Below are 20712 nucleotides of genomic sequence, written 5' to 3' on the forward strand. Positions count from 1 at the left end.
CATCTTAGCTTTCACACATATAGCTTTAGCTTTTTACAAACATACAGGTACAAAACAGGTCAGGGGAGAGGGACTGCAGAAAGTCTAATATGTATCACTGACCTGCTTTAAAATAACTTCAACAGGCTTGAGTTTCCTCACTTGAATGCCCAGCAGGCCTCACTGGAATAAGTAAAGCAAACTCTACTTTCTGGTTTCTATAAATCACTTCTTGCAAACGTAAGTCCATTTCAGTAGCCACTATGTTCCAATATTTATTTAATCAATGCATCTGTTTCTTGGCACTGGGTATCTCACTTATTTCTTGGTCTCATTTCTTTTTCTTTAATAGTGGGGTTTTCCTCTTAAAGATATTATATTAAAGTCCTTATATTTAGAGTTGATGTTTTTCAGGAACTCTACATCTACAAGCTATAGACTCCAAAAAACACACCGAGCTGCTAGAAGCACCATCCTCCATTGTGCTTCCATAGTTGGAGGCTCATTTGCAGGATTCTGGGGCCTTCAAGTTAAAATCCTTGAAAATCAGCAGCTTTAAATATAGCATATACACATGACTAGACCTCTTTCACCTGGAAGCTTCCACCTTCTCCATGGGCTCCCAAACTGATCAGATCCCAACTGGGATTATCCACCATAAGTTTTTCTTCATAGTATCAAGGCTTTGCACACTGCTTGGGAGTGACCTATGCCCAATCTTCCTGTCAGATTTGCTCCAGATTGTTCAGATTATAGACTACAATTTTCAAATAGTGTCACAGACTCACAATTGGATTGAGATCTGGACACTGATGTGGCCATTGCAGTCATTCATCTTTTTGTTGTTCAATCACTCCTGTGTTGCTTTGGCCTTGTACTTTGGAACACTGTCCTGCTGAAAGGCGAGTTTTCTCCCAAGTTTTAGATTTTTAGCAAACAGGTTTGTCTTGCAGGATCTCCCTGTACATTACACTGTTTATCCATCCTTCAACAAGATACTCAGTCACCGCTGATGCTGCCACCCCCATACTTTACTGTTGGGATGGTGTTTGCTGAAGAATGAGTAAAATTAGATTTGCGCCATATATAGCGTTTTGAATTTTGGCCAAAAAGCTCCATTTTTCACTCATCTGACCACAAAGGTTTATCCCACATTTTAGCTGGGTCATTCTGATGCTTTTTGGCAAACTGCAGATGTGCTTTGATGTGGTCTTTCTTCAGTAATGGCTTCTTTCCAGCCACTCTCCCGTGCAGGTCAGTTGTATGTAGAGCTGTTGATATGGTTGACTGGGGCACCTCCATGCCAGTCTCAGCCACTGAACTCTGTAGCTCCTTCAAAGTGATCATTGGCCTCCTGTGGCTTCCCTCTTTCTTGCTCTGATGCTGAGCTTTGAGGGATGGTCCTGTCTAGGCAGTCTCTGGGTAATATGATGCAGCTTCCATTTTCTCACTGGGATATATATCCAAGCACGTTATTATTTGTTAGCCTTTTCCTATTTTGTGCATGTCTATAACTTTAAAGTTTCCTTAGAATGCTCTTTGGTCTTCATTTTCACAGCTTTCCTTCAGATTCACAATCTGACCAATGATATTGGAATTAGGGCTTCTTTTATCCAGAAAAACTGACCTTTTTAACGATTCACGGGCAGAGACTAATTTTAAGTTAATTGTTAGGGCTCTGTCTTTCATCTGTGTAAACTTGAAGCTTCCACAATACAAGGGCTGGTTACTTATACAAGCAGCATTTTTCAGTTTTTAATTTTATTTTACAAAAAATGTAGAGAAATAATGAATTGTGACTTTGAAAATGTACTTTAAGAGCATACTGGTTTGCAATATACATATTGTCTGGAACCATCTGTGTGCTATTTGAAGACCACACAAATGTACTTTTGGGGGGGGGGGGGGGGGGGCGGCACGAATACTTTTACAAGCCAGCCACTGTATATGAATATTTTCGGATTTTATACAAAGTTTCCTGGCTGCTTCTGTTTATACAGGCTGAGGAGCTCCTTTCTCATTCACTATAGCAAGCTAAGGGAAGCATTATGCCAGTGAAGATCATGCTCAATAACGCAAATAAGGGGAGTGTGGTTTTTGATGAAGAAACTTCTATAACCATGTTGGTTCTAAGAAAAGCTTGGATGGATTGGAGAAAGCAGCTCCTTTTCTAAAATCAACACACTTTGCAATACTGCGCCAGACACAGATTCTCTTCATCTTTATTTAGGTTTTTATGTACCATCATTCCAAGTGAGAATCACCAGATTACAACAGTGTATAATGTATAACAAACAGATAAGGAATAAAAATAAATAAAGCCATATAAACTGGATAACAATAGGGGATGTATCGGAGGATTAACGGGAGCTATAATTAAAGAGAAATAGAGAAGGCAATGTTGAAGAGCCAGGTTTTCAGATCTTGCTTGAATTTCTTGGTGTCAGTAGATGTTCGTAGGTTTTCTGATAATGAGTTTCAGAGAGTGGGCCAGCAATTGATATAGCTTCGTCTCTTGTATGTTTTAAGTGATAGTTTTTTTTATAGTTGGGATTTTGAGTAATCTTTTGTTGAGCGATCGAAGAGAACATGCAGGATTAAAATGAGGATTAAAACATTTCTAGTAGCTCATTGGTAGAATCCAAATTGTTGTGAATTATTGTTAGGACTTTGTATATTATTCTGGATTGGACGGGTAGCCAATGCAATGCAAACAGAGTTGAGGTGATGATCAAATTTTCTTTTCCCAGTGAAGAGTCTGACCTCTGCATTTTGAAGAAGTTGGAGAGCTTTGAGATGATTGGCTGGGTGTAGGGAGTTGCAGTAGTCCAGGTTAGAGAATATAAGTGATTGTAGAACAGTTCTAAAATCTGATGTCAGTAGGGGTTTTAGGCGGCTTAGTGTTCGAAGTTTAGAGACACCAGATTTAATTAATTTGCTTATGTTAGGTTTCATGAATACATTTTCATCAATTTGTATGCAGAGATCTCTTATTAAGAGTTGCAGGGGACAGAAGGTAGTTTTCTAGATCAATGTTGGGGGGGGGGGGGGAGAATAGTTTTAGATTGGCTTTTGCTTAGACAGATGAGTTCAGGGTTTTTTGGGTTTATACACAGGATCCATTTGTGTGAGCCCAAAAGAAAGCACATAACCTCTGCATAATAAGCAAGGATGGAAAAGCAGGCAGAAAATTTAAGAGCCAGGGAAATTTATTTTTCTTTCACTTCCAATAAAATCAGAACTAGCATCTATTGGGCCACGGTGCCATAAGACTTCATTTTCAACTACCCAGGAACTTCTCCCCTGCCAAACCACTGAGCCCAGACATCAGAGAAAGAGTCTTGTTAGATAAGGATTGGGACTTCCTCTCCCAAAGGGCTACGAATGCTGCCTCTACAGGATCAGCAGCCTTGGCTGAACTGGGAACTAAACCTGGGCACCTTCACACAACACTGCTGCATGTTGCCACTCAGCCACCAGGTCCTGCTCTTTAAATTTGTGTGTCTATGGTTTTTACAAGATTTTTTTTTTTTCCTTTGTTCTCCCTTTCCTTCTCCTCCAGGAACCCTTCCTCCTGCATTCTTCTGCTTCCAAGCACTCTTCCCCCCAACCACAGTTCCCTTCCAGTTTCCTCCCCTTACCCAGTATTCTCTTTTATAGCCCTAGCAATGGCAGACATCACAAATTCCTCTCCCCAACTCTGGCCTCCTCCCTTTCCCCCCCAGCAACCACTGCAACTTCTCTATAGGGAGAGGAATGGTCAGTAGAAAAAGGGAGGTGATACTGCCCCTGTAGAGCTCCCTGGGGAAACCTCACTAGGAATATTCTGGACAATTCTGGAGACTGCGCCTTCAAAAGAATATAAACAGGATGGAGTCTGTCCAGAGGGCGGCTACTAAAATGGTCAGTGGTCTTCTTTCTAAAGCATATGGGATAGACAAAGATGAAAAGTGAGATAGGTGAAATATGAGAGCGACATTCAAATATCTCAAAGGTTTCCACACAAAGAAGGTGGATCTCTTTCAATGGAAAGGAGACTCTAGAATAAGGGGTCATGAGATGAGGGTGAAAGGGAGGTAGACTGAAGAGTTACCCAAAAGGAAATATTTCTTTACAGAGAGGATAGTGGATGCATAGAATAGCCTCTCAGTAGAGGCAAAGAGAATCTGAATTCAAGAAAGCATGGGGAAAACACAGAGGATCCCTGAGTGGTAGGGATTATAGAACTGAGCAGTTGTGTGAATAGGAAGACTAGCTAGGCCGTACTGTCTTTTTCTGCCGTCATGTTTCTATGTTTCACATCCCCTGTGGTTCTCATCCTCCCTCTCCCAGCTACAGCCATTGACCCCACCAGTGGCAGACGCTACAAATTCCTCTTCTACTGGGGGCTAGGCACTAAATTTTAGATACCTGGTCAACCTGGCATTTTTCTAGCCCTGCATGACAGTATCTAGTCTGTGTATATTTTCTCTTTTTTTTATTATAGAATATTTTATTTTAGTTTTATGCTCTGCAATTTTAAACTGTGGGTGTAGCTAATAGTAGTAGCCATTAAATTGCATGATGGGAGAAGATCAGCATTTCGCAACAAACCATCAAAATGTCCACGTGAAAAGAAAAGAAATACTGATCTTTAACTTCCATTCTCCCAAAGGTGCACACCTATATTGTTATCACTCAGCTATTAATGAAATACTTAACTTTAGAGAAAAAATATTAAGATGATTATTCTGTATTTTTACCACCAAGATGTATAATACTCATTTAAAATTCCGTGCTCTTAATCTTTGTCCTCAATACAGGTGGCTGTACATTAAAGCTCTGGCTAGCTGAAGGACAGTATAGCTCTGTCTTTCCTGTTTTTCCTCCAGTATTTACATCAAGGGAGTACCTAAGTAAGCCCGAAGAGAAACAAAATGCAGCCGAGATCTCTGATAAGTGGTATGGGGTAAACTGAAGATCTCAGCATCCAGTAATTACTAAGCCTTTAGAATTTCTCTCTGCTGAATCAGACCTTGGGACTGAAGACAGAGGAAGAGCTGTGCTGTGGATCCCGCACAACTATTTTTTTTTTTTTTTTTTTTTATTGAACAGAGCCTGCAGAATTCACCTGACCTCACATCTATCTCATCTAGGGAACAAAAAAGAGAGGCTCAATCTTGATCGCCATAAAATTAATCCTACATCACAATTATCAAAAAAAATGTAAAAAAAAAAAAAAAAAAAAAATCAATAGAACATTTTTCATATAAAGAATGTGAAAACAAAACCCCCAACCTATATGTAACACTACAAAAAATTACCAGAAAGATATCCAGTCTCGTACATCAACCGATGCCATAACACCCATGCTACCTAGTAAACTAGCAGTTTATATTTGTAACTGCCGACACCAATGGTGTGGTGGGGGTGCTAAGGTTTTTCTTGCACATCCAGTTAAAATCCGTCTGAAATACCCTCTGTATCTAAAGTCCACTCAAAATGTGCCATGGTATCGAAGGATGTACGAGACACTGTTTGGTAGGTTTTTTGGTTTTTATATAGTAAGATGATTTACATATATACGTGTTTTCAAGCAGCCCATATAGGCTGCAGTCTGCCAATATTCATTAGGCATAAATCTGCTTTTGGAAATGTGCATAACTAGCGCCATGTATGCACATAAAGCCACATACCTTTTTGAAAATGACTCCCTTTATGTGAACATTTTTTCCTAATGGATAAAAATCGAGATTTCTATTTGTTTGATAATCCTGACAATGCTCCTCTCACATCTCACCTGAGAGAGTCTGCTGGCGACCTTGCTAAACAGCTACAGTGAAAATTACTGCAACAAACATCAAAGAATGATAGGAGAGAACAGTTTGTAAGTGCCAAACTTCCAATGTTTCTAATTTTGGCATAAACAAGACAAATACTGACAGTACAGGAAACAGAATTGAATTTGTGTTGAAACAGAATAGTTTTCGCAGTGCTTCCCAACGGATCGTAATGTCTTTAAAAACACTTCTGGGAGGCCTGGCAGTTTCCTCCTGCTGCTTTGAGCCTTTCAGCTCCTATTAAGCCACAGTGCCGTGAAGCTTCATTCACAGCTACCAGGGGAATCTCCCCACCACCCCCAATCTAACCCAGCCTTTGTACTGACAGTTCTTAACCACACGCATCCTGCTCAGGGGCCAGTAAAAAGATTTACTGGCCCCTAGGTGGAGGGAGACTATGCTGCTTCTGCCACAAACTGGCCTGGTAAGCAGACGCCAAGCCTGAGAATGAACCCAGATCTAAACATATTTTAAAAATCATCATCCATACAACTGGCTCCTCACTATGACACAATCAAGTTCTACTGCAGTTCAGTGGCTGTACATTGCTTTAAAAAAATGCAGTGGCTGTAGGCCAGTTAAGATCCAGTCATGAAAGTGTTAAACACGATAATTGTAGAGAAAATTAAAAAATAAAATAAAATAAAAAACTCTTTGCTCAGATTCTTCAGTTACCCCAATAAAAATAGACAGAGAACACAATGGAAGTAAATGATGTTCTATACAGCCAACAAGAACTGCACTGAAGTGTTTCCCTAGTAACTGAAGACAGGCTCTATCTATATATTTCTTAATATGAATTTTTTTAAAAAGCTGCAACATGGTTATGAGATGCTGTAACTTCTCACTGGTGATCAACTGCATACAACAGCACTTGAATCTGCACTCACTATGTGAGAATCTGTGAAACCTGTCCACATACTACAGCATCATGAGGAGTGCGTCTGATGGAGTTTCATGCAGTAAAATGCATAGCAATCTCACAAAACAACAACAAAAAAAAATGAATGGCAAAATACACAGGATGGGGTTCCCATATCATCTTTCAGAAACGCCAAGTATTTCGTTTCTTAAAAACAGCTTGCTCTGTTCATGGCATCTAACACTGCTAAAGCCTAAATGAAACAGCAGAGGACATGGCGTAGCGATGCGTTTTGGGATAGTCTGGAAAGGGTCACCAGTTCTTCTGACTCACCGCTGCGAATAAAAACAGCAGCAAGAGAGATCACTCTCGCTGCATTCATTCTCCTTTGCTGTCAAAGTTTTGGACCTCAAAATGATCACAGTGTACAGGAAGAAAACAAAACTCTTTAAATGATAACTTTACGCCAGGAGGAAAAAAAAAAGAGGTAATTGTAATGCTGGCAGAACACAATGATTTGCACAGACGCGAAAGGAGCAAAAGAGATGAGAATGAGGATCTGGCACCTTACCCTTTCTACTGGTGAACCACAGCATGCAATGCCGAAACATAGCAGTGCTAGATGGCATTGGAGTTAGTTACTATGCACAGAATAGCAGAATGGCAGCAGAGAAATGATGATTGGCAGATTAAGACAGAAATGCAGATGAAATGAATGTAAACTGGGAGTCCTTGAAGCAAAGCTGCACCTTTAAGTCAAATCTTGCCTCTGGTCTTGTTATAACTTTAGGGATTGTCATGAGCTTCAACCTTCCCTTCAGTCCTGCGTCTCTCTTCATACAAAACAGGTACAAAAAAAAAAAAAAATCCCACGTCTTGCTATGGACGATGGCCGGTAAGGTTTTGTCAGCGTAACCCATCAATAGCAGGCCATCAGGCTCTCACTCTCCCTCGACTGATTTATTCTTTTCAATTTGTAAACTGTAAATCCTCCCAAAGCTACAATTTATTCTAACACACATGTACAGTATTCATTTCAGTTCCACACAATTCCCTGCCTAACCTGCAGCACTTTGCTCTCCAGAATGTTCCCCGCGTACTCATCCATGCAGTTCAGCTGTCAACGTTAAAACACATCCATCAAGAAGTGAAAGAGAGGAGCAATTGCATCAATTATAAGAAGAAAAAGCCCTCTGTTTTCAGCTCACCCTGGAAATGGAAGGTTTTCTGATCAACCGTGATTGTGAAGGTACTGTCGTCCTCATCATCTATACCAATCACAGCTCCCTGTGAAACAAAGACAGCACAAATCCTGATAAGGCAGCAGTTACGTCAGCGGTGTGCACTCCCTCCCATGCAAAGCACTTCCCTTCAACAGCATTAAGAAGACAGAACCCTCGTTAGCCCCAAACAAGTACTTCAATATTTCTACTGCTCAACAGGAGATTATGCATTTTGCTTTGCTACTAAACATTATTTATAATTTGTTCAGAAAATCCAATCAATTACATGGTATGAAGCAAAAAACCTGGTGCAAACTATATTCTATAATTTTTTCAAAGAATTTTAAACTGCTGGAAGAAATACAAATACATACTTTTATTATACAAGCAAATATGTATATAGTTTTTTCCAATGTAAAAACAATATCAAATTCATCTTATTAAATCAAGCTATCAAAATATAACTGCAAGTCTTAAAATATTTTTAACTATCCTGGATAGCTCATATAACTTGTTTTATATACTGTTTTTCCTTTTATTTTTGTTTTGCAATTTAATACGAATACAACTTAATATGAAATCATTATTTATTAGGCTTGATCAATCACAATTCTTACATAAATATATCAATGTGATGTACATAAATTTAAAAAATAAGCATACCATACCCAATGAAAATAAAAGATAAACTGTTACAATCTATAGTAAACTATAGAAACTAAAATTAAATATCTATATAAATACTTAGAACATAGATATCTGTAAAATCAGGAGGAGCAGTTTGTCTTGGAAGGCCTTTCTGAAAAGGAAAGTTTTAAGAGATTCCTAAATTTGGCATAGCTTTTCTTAAAGTGTAACGCCAAAGGAAAAAAAGAGCTCCAAAGACTGGGTGCCAGATAAGAAAAGCAGATTTCACAAGTGTGTTCCAGTCTTATCAGTTTAGGTGAGGGGAGAACTAGAAGTTTTAGTTGTGAGGAACGTAGAGTATATGTAGGTAAATATGGGAGAAGAAGATTGGACAAATATGAAGGCGAACCCCACCGAAAGACCTTGAAAGTTAAACAGTCAATCTTGAATTGAATTCTATAAGACACTGGTAGCCAATGAAGTTTGATGAGAAGTGGCGTGACTTGATCAAATTTCTTACCGAAGATTAATTTTAGCTGCTGTGTTCTGTACTGTTTCAAGTCTGCGAACTTGGTTGGAAGAGAGTCCATGTGGTATGGCATTGCAATAGTCTAGTCTATTGAGTACAAGAGAATGGGTGAGTATCTTCACATCCTTAATTTCTAAAAATGGTTTGAGTCTTTTAATGAACTGTAAGAAAAAATAGGATCGCTGAACTAGGGCAGAAACATATGAAAAGAATATGAGTGAAGAATCTAGTTGTACCCTTAAAGTAGTGTGACTGTATTCTTCAGAGGTACTGGAGTTCCAGCTATGAGAGGCGTAGATAAGTCCACTCAATCACTATTTCTGGTGACCCAAACAGCCTCAGATTTTCAGGATTAAGTTTAAGTTTGGAGAACCAAAGTCAAGTGGCTATCTCAGAGAGGCAAATATTGAATTTATTAAAGAGTCCCTCTCTTTTTTTAAAATTAATACTAGCAAGAACCTGAACATCATCTGCATAAATGTAGCTGTTGAAACCAAGACGTATCAATGTTGCAAGAGGAGAGAGAAACAAATTGAAGAGAGTAGGAGAAAGAGTTGAGCCCTGGGGTACCCCACAAGAGAGCGAGTGAACAGATGACAATGAATTCCAATGTATTTGGAACATTCTTTGTTCTAGGAAGGATTTGAACCAGATAAGGGAAGAGTCCTGAATACCAATGTGGAATAGACGAATGAGAAGAAGATGATGATCTATTGTGTCAAAGGCAGCACTTACGTCGAGAAAAGCAGACAGCAAGACCTTTGTCCAAATTTAAGCTGATTTCCAAAATCAGTGCAGTAAGGGCATATGCAGCCTTTAGGTTCAAGGCACAGATCCATTTGTTCTTCTATATGTAAAGAAGAATTGTGCTAAGAAAGTGACAGTTGCCCTCTTCTGCATCCAAAAGTGACTGGAAATAATAAATTCCACCTTCTTTAGGTTGCACAAAAGGCTTTAGCTTCTGAATACAGTCATGAATGTATTGTACCATACAAAATTGGTGGATAACGATGCAAGTCGTGGAGCCTTGAAACAGACTCTTGCCGAAATTGTCATGTAGTCTATGATCTTTGCTTGGAGGCGAGCGAGTGAATTGTGATGGTCTTTGCTTTTTTCATAGCAGACTCGACCACTACAGATTGATGAGGTAGCTGGACACTGCCAAATTCCAAAGACTTCAGTATTTAAAAAGGTCAAATTTCCTCACTGTAATAACACCTTTAATAGGAATTTCCCACATTCTAATCTGCAGCATGTTGAGAATGCTGTGAACTAGAAAGGCCACTGGCTCTGACAGCATGTCTAAAATTTAAAGTAGACCCAGTAAATCTGAACAGGAATCTCTCTCTCTATGGACATGGGCATAAATTCCCATCTTTCCTACAAATTTAGAACAGATGAGGATCTCCGGGGCACAGTACGGTCAGAAAGATCTGGAAGTGGATCAGAAGGTATACCTGTAGAGTATGCTGAAGATACGGTGCACCGATGTGCAGAAATTACACCAGTGAGAAAAATCAAAAAGCGAATTGTGTCCTGCGATAACACTTATAGTGGATAATGTGTGAGAACAATGAAACAAATAGCATAAACAATGAATATAGTTGAACAGCAATTTAACTAGAGATACTTTTAATTGAGAATAGTTTTCACAAATCTATGTACAAAAAAGTTGCCTAAATTGTTATTGCAGCACACAATTTGCTTTTTAAGTCTTCTTCTAAATCTACTAGCAAGGGCTAACTTATCCAGGACTCCAATAACAAAAAGGGTGAACCAGAAGGTTCTTCTAATTGCATTTGAGGAGATTCACCCTGGTCAATCACCTCCAAATAATTGGTCTCTGCTACTACAGAGCGTGAATATGAAGAACCCCGAATTACAGGTTCTGATGATGTGTTCAGGCAAATAGACAAGATTGCGAATGAGGAAGTGCCACAGTAATCGTGGAGAGGAGAGGTTGGAGCATTCCTTCCATCTCTTTAGTCAGAGATGGAAAGAAATCTCACACCAAACCTGCAATCAGGTCAATTGACTGATGTGTCTGTTGACCCAGAATGAATGGTGGAACATCCTCTTCTAAAACTAGGATAGATTCCTGCATCTAATTAGCCAGTCTATTAGAGACAAGCAGAACTGTGGAATATACTAGATCTGGTGTTTCAAAGATCCTCCGATAACAAGAATTCTCATGCCAACAATGATGCTATTGGAGGGTACAGTATGACTCCCTCCCTACTGATCTAGGATGGGCTGTTTAGGCATCGGTAAAGCAGCCTGATGGACCAGATAGTGGGCCTGGTGTATCAATATTTTTTATGGAGTGGAATGCTTGGAGGCCTTGGAAGAATGTGGCTTCAATTGCTTTGATGGTTCTTTAGCAAGTCGTGTTGAAGTCTGTGCAGATAGAGGATGTTACCTCAATCCAAAGTGTCAACTGCATTAGTACTGTACCATGTGTTCATGCACTGTGCATCATGGGTTCAGGCATCTAACAGATATGCTGTGTTGCTGCGAGTGGCAGCTTCAAGATGCATCAATGAAGTACAGCCTGCTAGTACGGCATGGTTCAGTACATCACGCATCCAACGCATCGGTGCTTCATGCATTGAGCAAGCTGTGTACCTTGCGCTTCAACAGCACTTGGACTGCTTGTATTTCTTCAATGCAGGATCTGACAGCTCTAAAGACTGATGTTGCTTCTTTTTCAATACAGGACTGCTGACATTACTTGCCTCCACAGTGATGAGAGAGCTGAAGAGTTCCTGCTCAACTCTTTACACAACAAGGCACACGACAACTGCAGGAGGAGCTCCTCAATTCAAATTGCACTGAAATGTTAGGAGCATGGGGATATTTGTCCACAGGCATAGCAATTTGTCTGGCCATATTCAAGTCCAAGGCATCAATAGTTGAGCTCATGGCTGACAATGAGGGACATTACATTGCCACACATGCAATTTTTAAAGCCACTTACTGTAGGTTTTCTCTTTTGGCCCACAAGGCAACTCCCACACCTGCTCAGTAGAGGCAAGGTCTCTGGAAAAGAAGTTCTCCTAATTTTTTAATTTTTTTTTTTTTTTTTTAGTAGCACTGAAAAGTTCTGTTATTACCTTACTGCTTCTGCAGTACTTCACAAGAGAATATACTGACAGAAAAATCAAAGTTTGAAGATTACAGAAAAAATAAGGGGAGGAGAGACTGAATATATGTCCCTGCTTGTGCTTGGCTAAAAATGACCAAGGAGGCTCAGGAAGCAAGTCTTGACATGCTCAGAGTTCCAAGCTCTCCTAGTTTGAAAAGAAGAGTTCATTCAGTGCTACTGGATGACATCACCCACACATAATGGCTAATTCAGCCTGCTTATTGACAAAAAAAAAAAACCCTACTAATTAAGGATATCGAATACACTAATATCCCATAACCCATCAATGATCAAATTGTTGCAGACACCATTCACAAACTCCACAACACCTGGCAAAGGCGCCTACAGTCAACTTTAGAGGGAAAATACAAGAAAAATCACTTAGTCATTCCCAAACATTCTAAATGGCTCAGATTTAAAAAAAAAAAAAAAAAAAGTGACTCCCTTTATATTTTATCATAAATTTTCTTTTTCTATACTGAGTCAAAACACGAGAGTGAGAAACTCCTATTTTTGGTTAAAAAAAAACCCAAACCTGTTTATTGCAGGAAAACATTTTCAATGTTCAATTTTTGGCTGGATCAAAGGCAGAATCCACAAGTAGTGTTTTTTTGCAAAATGATTTCCTCCTGTGAGCTTTCTAAAATAGCAGATGAATTTATCATTATGGAACAAACCCATAGGAACCACAAAGCCAAGCAGGAATTGTGGGTTGTAGGCAAGGTGTCCCCCAAGGTTAAATCTACAGTTTATTCCTCCAATAAATAAGACTTCCTCTTCAGAGTATGGGTTGAGCATTGTCCTGAGTTGAATAAAGAGCCATGTTAACCACTCATATCATTATCCCCTTAAGAGAAATACCACAAAGATGGCCAGACTAGATGGGCCATAAGGTATTTATCTGCCATCATGTTCTATGTTCCCTTTGGTTAGATTTATTCCACACTTACGGTAGATGTTGTGAGCTAATGACTGTGCATGCTTTGAAGTTTGAACAAAAAGTATCCACAGGTCCTTGGAAAGACATTTGTAAAGAAATATTTCCTTATATTACTCCTTCATCTATCCCCTTTTACCCTCATCCCTATATTTTTTTGTGTTATTCCCTGTGAAGGAGTATAGAAGAAACTCCCCCAGAACACCTTAAAGGACAGTCATAACCATCTGTACCGGTCCTCCTTAAGTCCCAACTCAGCAAGGATTCTGGGCTTGGGTGGATCACTGTAGATGAGGGTCCAGAGGATTGGAGGCAGCTCCAGGAAGCAGAGAGAGCGCTGCCGTTTGTAAGGATCTGCTAAGTTTAAGGACTGTGTTGTACCTGCAGTAAGGTGAACTGTTTGAGTTTGTTTCACTGTAAATAAAGTGCACTTACAAAACAGCCAGAGTTGGCCTCCTGTTTCCTCTGGCTGCTATCAAACCGCCTACTGCTCGAGCTGCCACATTCCCCAAAGTGGGAACTTTGCTCCTGTATGCATGCAATTCCTTTAGTTATGCTGGTGGTTAGGTTCTTATAAAAATTTATAACTGTAAATGTATAACAGACACTACTTCCAAAATCACCATCTCCTATGGTAAGTACACTACAATGTTCCTTTACAATAAATATTCATTTATAAAATCATGTGGTGGTCCTCCATTTTCTTACCTAACCAGTCCTTCCATAGCTTCTCTCCCCATCTCCAACTCAGTCTGTCTTCTTCTCTTCCCCACAATTCCCACCCCCTAATGCAGCCAGTCTCCCCGTTTAACCACTCGGAAGACAGAAGTCAGAATTACATCAACAGCGCCAGTTCTTCTGAGGATGCGCAGCCTCCGCAGTGGGGGTGCACTAGTCGGACCCCACGACTTACCAGGTATTGATGCAATTAATCCTGAATTTCAGAGAGCACAACTTAATTGCTCTGCCTTTAAAAGCACAATGGCTCTAAACTGCAGCTCCATCATTTTGTTACAGCTGGCTTAAGGACAGTTATGATGAAATTCTGTTTTGAAGAGCACAAACTTGTCAGTATGTTTGTATAGTCTATCATCTCTGGCAAATATTAGCAAGAGGCAAGCTGGAACCTGGTTGGGTTTGTTTGTTTTTTTTTTAAGCATGCATATGCATTAAGTTGCATTAAAAAGATGCTTCTGCATTACATGTGCGATCCTTAAAGGATGCTGCCATGGGATCTGGACACTGTTCTCTCTCCATTGCTGAAACTAACAGGAATTATCCCTAGCAAGTTAGAGTTGGGATCAGTGGTCCCTCCCTCCAAGCTGCACTTTTTATGCTTCAGCACACAACTTTTCCCCTTTGTGCACAATCTGGTGGGTGCAGCTAAGTGCATTGAGTAAAACCAACAGTAGCAGCAGCCAAACTTCCCCGCTCCCTTTTTTCTTGGGCACAATTTTTTGTTGAACTATAGTGTGCGTTTTTGGTGGGTAACCAAGGAGCGCTTCTGGTCAGACAGGACAGGAGGGGGGGGAAAAAAAAAAAAAAAAGCCCCCAGGGATGGTAGCAGCTCAGACGTGGTGTGCGCGCTCCAGGCTCGAAACAAACTGCTGGAGATGATCTTCCCCCGAGCTACTGGCAAACCCCCGGCTCAACAAAAAGGCAAGAAAATAAATACACCCTCGTCATCTCTGGAGACAATGCAAAAGCGAGTAACAGCAGCAGAAGAAACAAGAAGTGGGGGTCTGGTTTAAAAAAGAAGCTACCAATCTTTGGTGGTGGTGGTCTTTGCCTGAGCTTTGTGCAAGCTGCTTGTCTGCAGTATGAACGAGAAGTGGCCTCGGCCCCAAAAACGAGGCTTTCCCTTTAAAACTCGCCTTTAAATGGCAGGGCAGCCCTTCTGATGTCACTGGAGGCCCAGCTGAAGGCCGCCAGGCAACACAGCCTTGCACCACTGGATGTTCCAGCAAATTTGCGCCGTTCTATAGGAGAGCAGCAGTGGGGACAGCAAAGGCTCCGTCTGAGTCGAGGAAGAGGGGAAAGGTGCCATGGTGTACAGCCTCGCGGTTTTTCATCGTGTCTTAAAGTTAACCGAAAAGAAAACGCAAAGCAGGACACTAAAAATAAATCCTAAAGAGTCATATGTCTGGCAAATCTGAGTTATGCTAAATGTGATATCGCTTTTTTTTCTCAGCTCGCCAAGCTCTGGGGGCAGCTGTGGGAAATAAATTATTGGCAACTAAATAATGTTTTTATGTATTTTCCTATTATTTCCTATGGGAATTTCTACCAACTGTCAGACTGGTAGTTTTGAGAACACTGTAATACAAGCTACACTTTATGACTCTCTCTCATCATAGCCTTTTTCTGAGAATATTTCTTTTCATTGTATTGTTCTTTATTTTTTTAAATTATGTGATGGGCGTTCATTTAAACCTTTTTTGATAACTATACTATTAAAGCCATAATGTTCAGAATGGTTTGAGTTTTTTCATTAGTGCATGTAAAACTTATATATATATATATATAGGGTTTTTTTAATTGAAGCTTTCAAAGTTTTACATGCACTAATGAAAAATACTATATATATATATATATATATATATATATATATATATATATATATAGTAAAGCAGTTAAAAAAAAAAAAAAAAAAAAAAAAAGGTTTTATCTTCAGGTCCAATAAGGTTAGCTCTTCCTGAACAGATTTCCAGAAAAGACGACATATGTCTTTAGTTGGGTTTAATGTCAATTTATTTTAGTATTATAGACTGCCTGCATGTTCACAATAAGATTTGTATAAGAGTCATTCATCTGTTCTTAGGTTTGTTATGTGTTACTGTTTTGATCAAGGATACTATGGTGTTGATCTGATGGTAAGGGATATGTGGTTAGCTGTATCCGGCTCCTCAGCTGGGCACGGAGGGATGGGTAGGGTAGGTGTGTGCCGTCCCCTCTCGCCACCAGTACATGCACTTAGCCAACCCACCAGTTTGTACACCAAGAGGAAAAGTGCGCCGAAGCATAAAAAGTTGTGCATGTGCACGCGTGCAGCTTGGAGGAAACTTTGCTCTTCAGAGTAATGACAGCAAACATTTTTCCTCACAGCAATCCAGTCTTTACTGGGAACATTGGTTGGGATCTGGCTACTACTGAATATATCCTCCTTGGAAGGGGAAAGAAAGATTATGTAGCAAGTCAGAATGCAGGAGGCTAGGGTGTGATCAGGCTGATATGAGTACTGGCCTGGGACAAGGGAAACCTGGCAGCCTGAAAAGCAGATGATATTGGAACATATAAAAAGCAGAAGATAGGTCAAAGTTCTTTTGTTCAGTAAATACAGAAGGGGAAAGCAACAAGTTGGGAAAAGGAATAAGAAAATGACATGCATTATAAACTTATTCACAGGAGGAGGAAGTACTTACACCAATTAGTATGGATAAGGCCATGGGAGCCGATGATGTACACCCTAAAATATTAAAAGAGCTCAACTCTGTGCTGACCACATGCCTAAACGCTGTTCAACCTGTCCTTCAAGGAGGAGAGTGAATGTAATTTCACTACCCAAAAATGGGAAGGAGGAGGAATAAGACTACAAACCCATTAGTCTAACTTCAACAGTGGACAAAACTATGGAAGAAAGAAAAAGGAATAACACAACTTGAAAGAATTAAGGAGTACAAGACATCACAAAACCCGGTCTCACAAAGGGAAGATCCTGTCAGACAAATTAGGAGTTCTTTACTGAGGTGACAAAAGGTGTTACCCATCAGGACTTCAATATCGCTTCTGACACTGGTAAGCAAGCTGGATAGCACAGGATGAGGACAGAAATTGTTTGTACAAGAGAATGCAGAGAGTAGTAGTCACTCTGGTGAGGGTAAAGTGACCAGTGAGGTACCCCGGAGCTCGGCAGTAGCACTGGTTCTTTTCAGTATCTTTCTTAGTAGTACTGCAGAGGGACTGGAGAGGAAAATCTGCTCATTTGCAGATGATTATAAAACTCTAACACAGTCAACACATTGGAAGGCATGAAAACTTTTTTTTAAAAAAAACTGCAAGAACGGTGAAGGTTTAGGAAAATGAGTTTCAATGTTAAAACCTGTAACATCCTGCATTTTGAGTGCCAGCACCTGAAAAAGTGGAGGAGATAAGCCTGCAGCTCAATTTCTCTCTCCACAAAGGGCGGGCAGATGAACGTCTGCACTGCGCAGCATCTTGAACAAAGATGCGATTTGCTGTAAGACCATCTACATGGGCTCCCCAGTCCAGGGTGGACACATTCATGGTTAGGACAATTTGAACCTGAGGAATTTGGAAGGATACCCTGTTCCAGGTTGGAAGTTTCCCACAACCAGGACAAGGAGTCCCAGATGCAGTCCCACAGATCCTGAGTGTCCTGAAGCCACTGAGCATGCAAGGTTCACCTGGTTCTTCACGTGTGCCCAGGGAGTAACATGTACTCCCTGGGCACACGTTGGGCCACCATGTGGCCACCATGTGGCCCAACAGTCAACATATGCCATGCTGATACCTGCTGGCTCTGCTGAATCTCCACCGTGATGTCATCAGTGTGATGGCCCGTTGCCACGGCAAGAAAGCCTTGGCTTGTGCAGTGTCTAGCAGGGCTCTGATGAAGTCCAATTGAACTGACTGGCTCAGATGGGACATGGAGTAGTTGAGGAGTCTTAATGATTTCAACAACCGAATGTTTGAGCATATGGACCTTCCAATCCTTGCCTAAGAGGTACTCTTGACCAGCCAATTGTCCAAATACAGGAAAATGTGAACTCCCAGTCTGCAAAAGGTCGCTGCCACCACGGCCAGACATTTTGTAGAAACCCACAGGGCAGTTGCTAGCCCAAACAGCAGAACACTGGCTGGGGAAGATCTCGATGTATACACTCACATCTTTATTTTATTTAATAACTTTTATATACCGACTTTTCATGCAAGCATATCAAATCGGTTTACAGTAGTTAGCAATTAATCATTTAAAATTATTTGCATTTCCAAAGAAGAAAGTAAATACATTATTTCATAATATAATTAACATAGCAAACTAAATAGTATGCTAAATAATCAAAATTTAAACACTTAGAGAGGTAGTATAGTTAGAATAAAGATAGTATAATAAAAATAAAAATATACATTACCTTGGTATTAAATCAGAAGTGTAAGATAATTATGCTAACAGCTCTTGGTAGGCTTGTTTAAAAAGCCAAGTTTTAATCCCCTTTTTAAATAATTTGATGTCAGCTTCTAGTCGTAATTCCTGCAGGACGGAGTTCCATAGAAGGGGTGCAGCAATAGAGATAGATCTCTCTCTTACATTATTTAGGTGGGCAATTTTGGGGGAAGGAATTGGCAGCATCCCTGTTTTGGTTGATCTGGTGGTTCTTGAAGGGGTGTGGAAGTGAAGTGAAGAGGTTAGCCATTCAATTTTTTCATTGTAGAGGGTTTTGTCTATTAGTGATAAGATTTTATGCTGGGCCCTGTATTTGACCGGCAGCCAGTGAAGTGCTTTTAATATTGGGGCGATATGTTCGGATCTTCTAGTACCTGTCAAGAGTCTAGCTGCAGAGTTCTGCAGAAGTTGCAATGGTCTTGTGATATTTGCGGGAAGGCCTAAGAATAGTGAGTTACAATAGTCTAATCTTGATAAGACATGGGCCTGTAAGACAGTTCTAAAGTCTTTAGGGAATATTTATTTATTTATTTATTTATTTCTTTTGTATACCGACATTCGATCGAGATATCACATCGGTTTCCAGAAAACAGGTTGAATAGAGCCGGAACTGCCCTATTTTACATTGTAACAAGAGAACAGTTGATTAAACAATAAATATAAGGAACATTGTAACATATGAATAAAATTAAAAATTAAATATTAGATGTGGGTATATAGAAATGGCATATAGTCTATATACAATATGTACAATATGACTTGGTTATGAGTAGGGTGGGGGACAGGGAAGAGGGAGGTTACGAGAAGGGTGGGGGACAGGGAAAAGGGAGGATAGAGAAGGGGGGAGGGGTTATGCGTTCATGCAGAGTAGAAGTTATGCGGTAAGGCTTTCAAGAGCGTTTATTATAGGATGTTGGGGTTCAGGAGGGAATGCTTTCAAGAACAGCCATGTTTTGAGCTGTTTTTTAAAGACTTGCGGTGAGGGTTCGTTTCTGAGCTGTGGGGGGAGGGAGTTCCAGAGGGTAGGGCCAGCTATTGTAATGGCTCGTTTGCGTGTTGTATTGAGGTGAGCATTTTTAAGAGTTGGGATGGAGAGGAGACCTGAGTTGGTGGATCTGAGATTTCTTTGTGTGAAATATGGTTGGATGTTGTTGTTTAGCCAGACCATTCTGTTGTTGTTTATTTTTTTGTGAAGAAGGGTGAGGGTTTTATACTGGATTCTTTGTGTGATGGGCAGCCAGTGGAGGTCTTTGAGAGTGGGTGTGATGTGGGAGGATTTTCTGTGATTGGTGATAATTCTGGCGGCGGCGTTTTGTAGAACTTGGAGGGGCTTGATGTGGATTTCAGGAAGTCCAAGGAGGAGGGAGTTGCAGTAGTCGAGTTTTGAGAAAATAATTGATTGTAGTACTGTTCGGAAATCATGCGGTTGGAGGAGAGGTTTGAGTTTTTTAAGTGTTTGAAGTTTGAAAAATCCATCTTTGATTATATTGGAGATGTGTCGTTTAAAGTTGAGTTGGCTGTCGATGGTTACTCCTAGGTTTTTTGTGGATGGTGTGAGTGAGGTTCTTGATAAGTTTGGCATCCCAGTGTTGTTTGCGCTTCCTGTGTTGTTTGAGGGGGTGCTCTCGAGGGGGGAAGCGGGACGGTCGTCCTGGATGTGAATGATTTCTGTTTTGGCTTGGTTGAGGCAGAGAGATAGTTGTGATAGCAGTTGAGATAAATTTGAACTGAGTTTGTTCCATCTTTCCATGGTGAGTTCAATGGATTTGGTGATGGGGAGGAGAATTTGAATGTCGTCTGCATAAACGAAGTAGGTGAGGTTGGCATCAGAGAGGTATTTGCATAGTGGGAGGAGGTAGATGTTGAAGAGGGTCGAGGATAGTGAAGAACCTTGAGGGACGCCATGGGTGAGGGGCACTTGGGAGGATTCAGAAGAGTTTGTCTTGACAATGAAGGATCTGTTAGAGAGGTATGATTTGAACCAGTTGAGTGTAGTGTCTTGCAGACCGATCTCTTTAAGTCTGGTGAGGAGAGTTCTGTGGTTGATGGTGTCAAATGCGGCTGATATATCGAGGAGGATCAGTAGAAATGTCTTGCCACTGTCTCGGCCTCTGAGGATGGTGTCGGTGAGGGAGAGGAGGAGAGTTTCTGTGCTGTAGAGTTTTCTGAAGCCGTGCTGTGTTGGATGGAGAAGATTGTGGGCGTCGAGGTGGTCTGTGAGTTGATTGTTGACAGTTTTCTCGATGATTTTTGCTAGGAATGGGAGGTTGGAGACTGGTCTGTAGTTTGCAGGATCAGATTTGTCGAGTTGCGGTTTTTTTATGATTGGTTTGATGATGGCGTTTTTGAGTTTGTCTGGGAAGATTCCTTGTTCGAGGGATAGGTTGATGATTTGGGTTATAGGTT

The 20712-nt window shown here is 40.5% G+C and overlaps 1 protein-coding gene across 2 annotated transcripts in view; it reads right to left on the reverse strand.

Annotated features, from left to right (window-relative positions):
* The window catches only part of OSBPL9 (oxysterol binding protein like 9), a 197765-nt gene that overhangs the window by 147728 nt on the left and 29325 nt on the right, over nucleotides 1-20712 (reverse strand). For both annotated transcript variants that reach the window (XM_029618434.1, XM_029618433.1), the window contains exon 3: nucleotides 7869-7947. In XM_029618434.1, the coding sequence (XP_029474294.1) occupies nucleotides 7869-7947 (79 nt within the window). The remainder of the gene's footprint in view (nucleotides 1-7868; nucleotides 7948-20712) is intronic.

Source organism: Rhinatrema bivittatum, chromosome 10 (assembly GCF_901001135.1).
Source record: "Rhinatrema bivittatum chromosome 10, aRhiBiv1.1, whole genome shotgun sequence".
NCBI lineage: Eukaryota > Metazoa > Chordata > Amphibia > Gymnophiona > Rhinatrematidae > Rhinatrema > Rhinatrema bivittatum.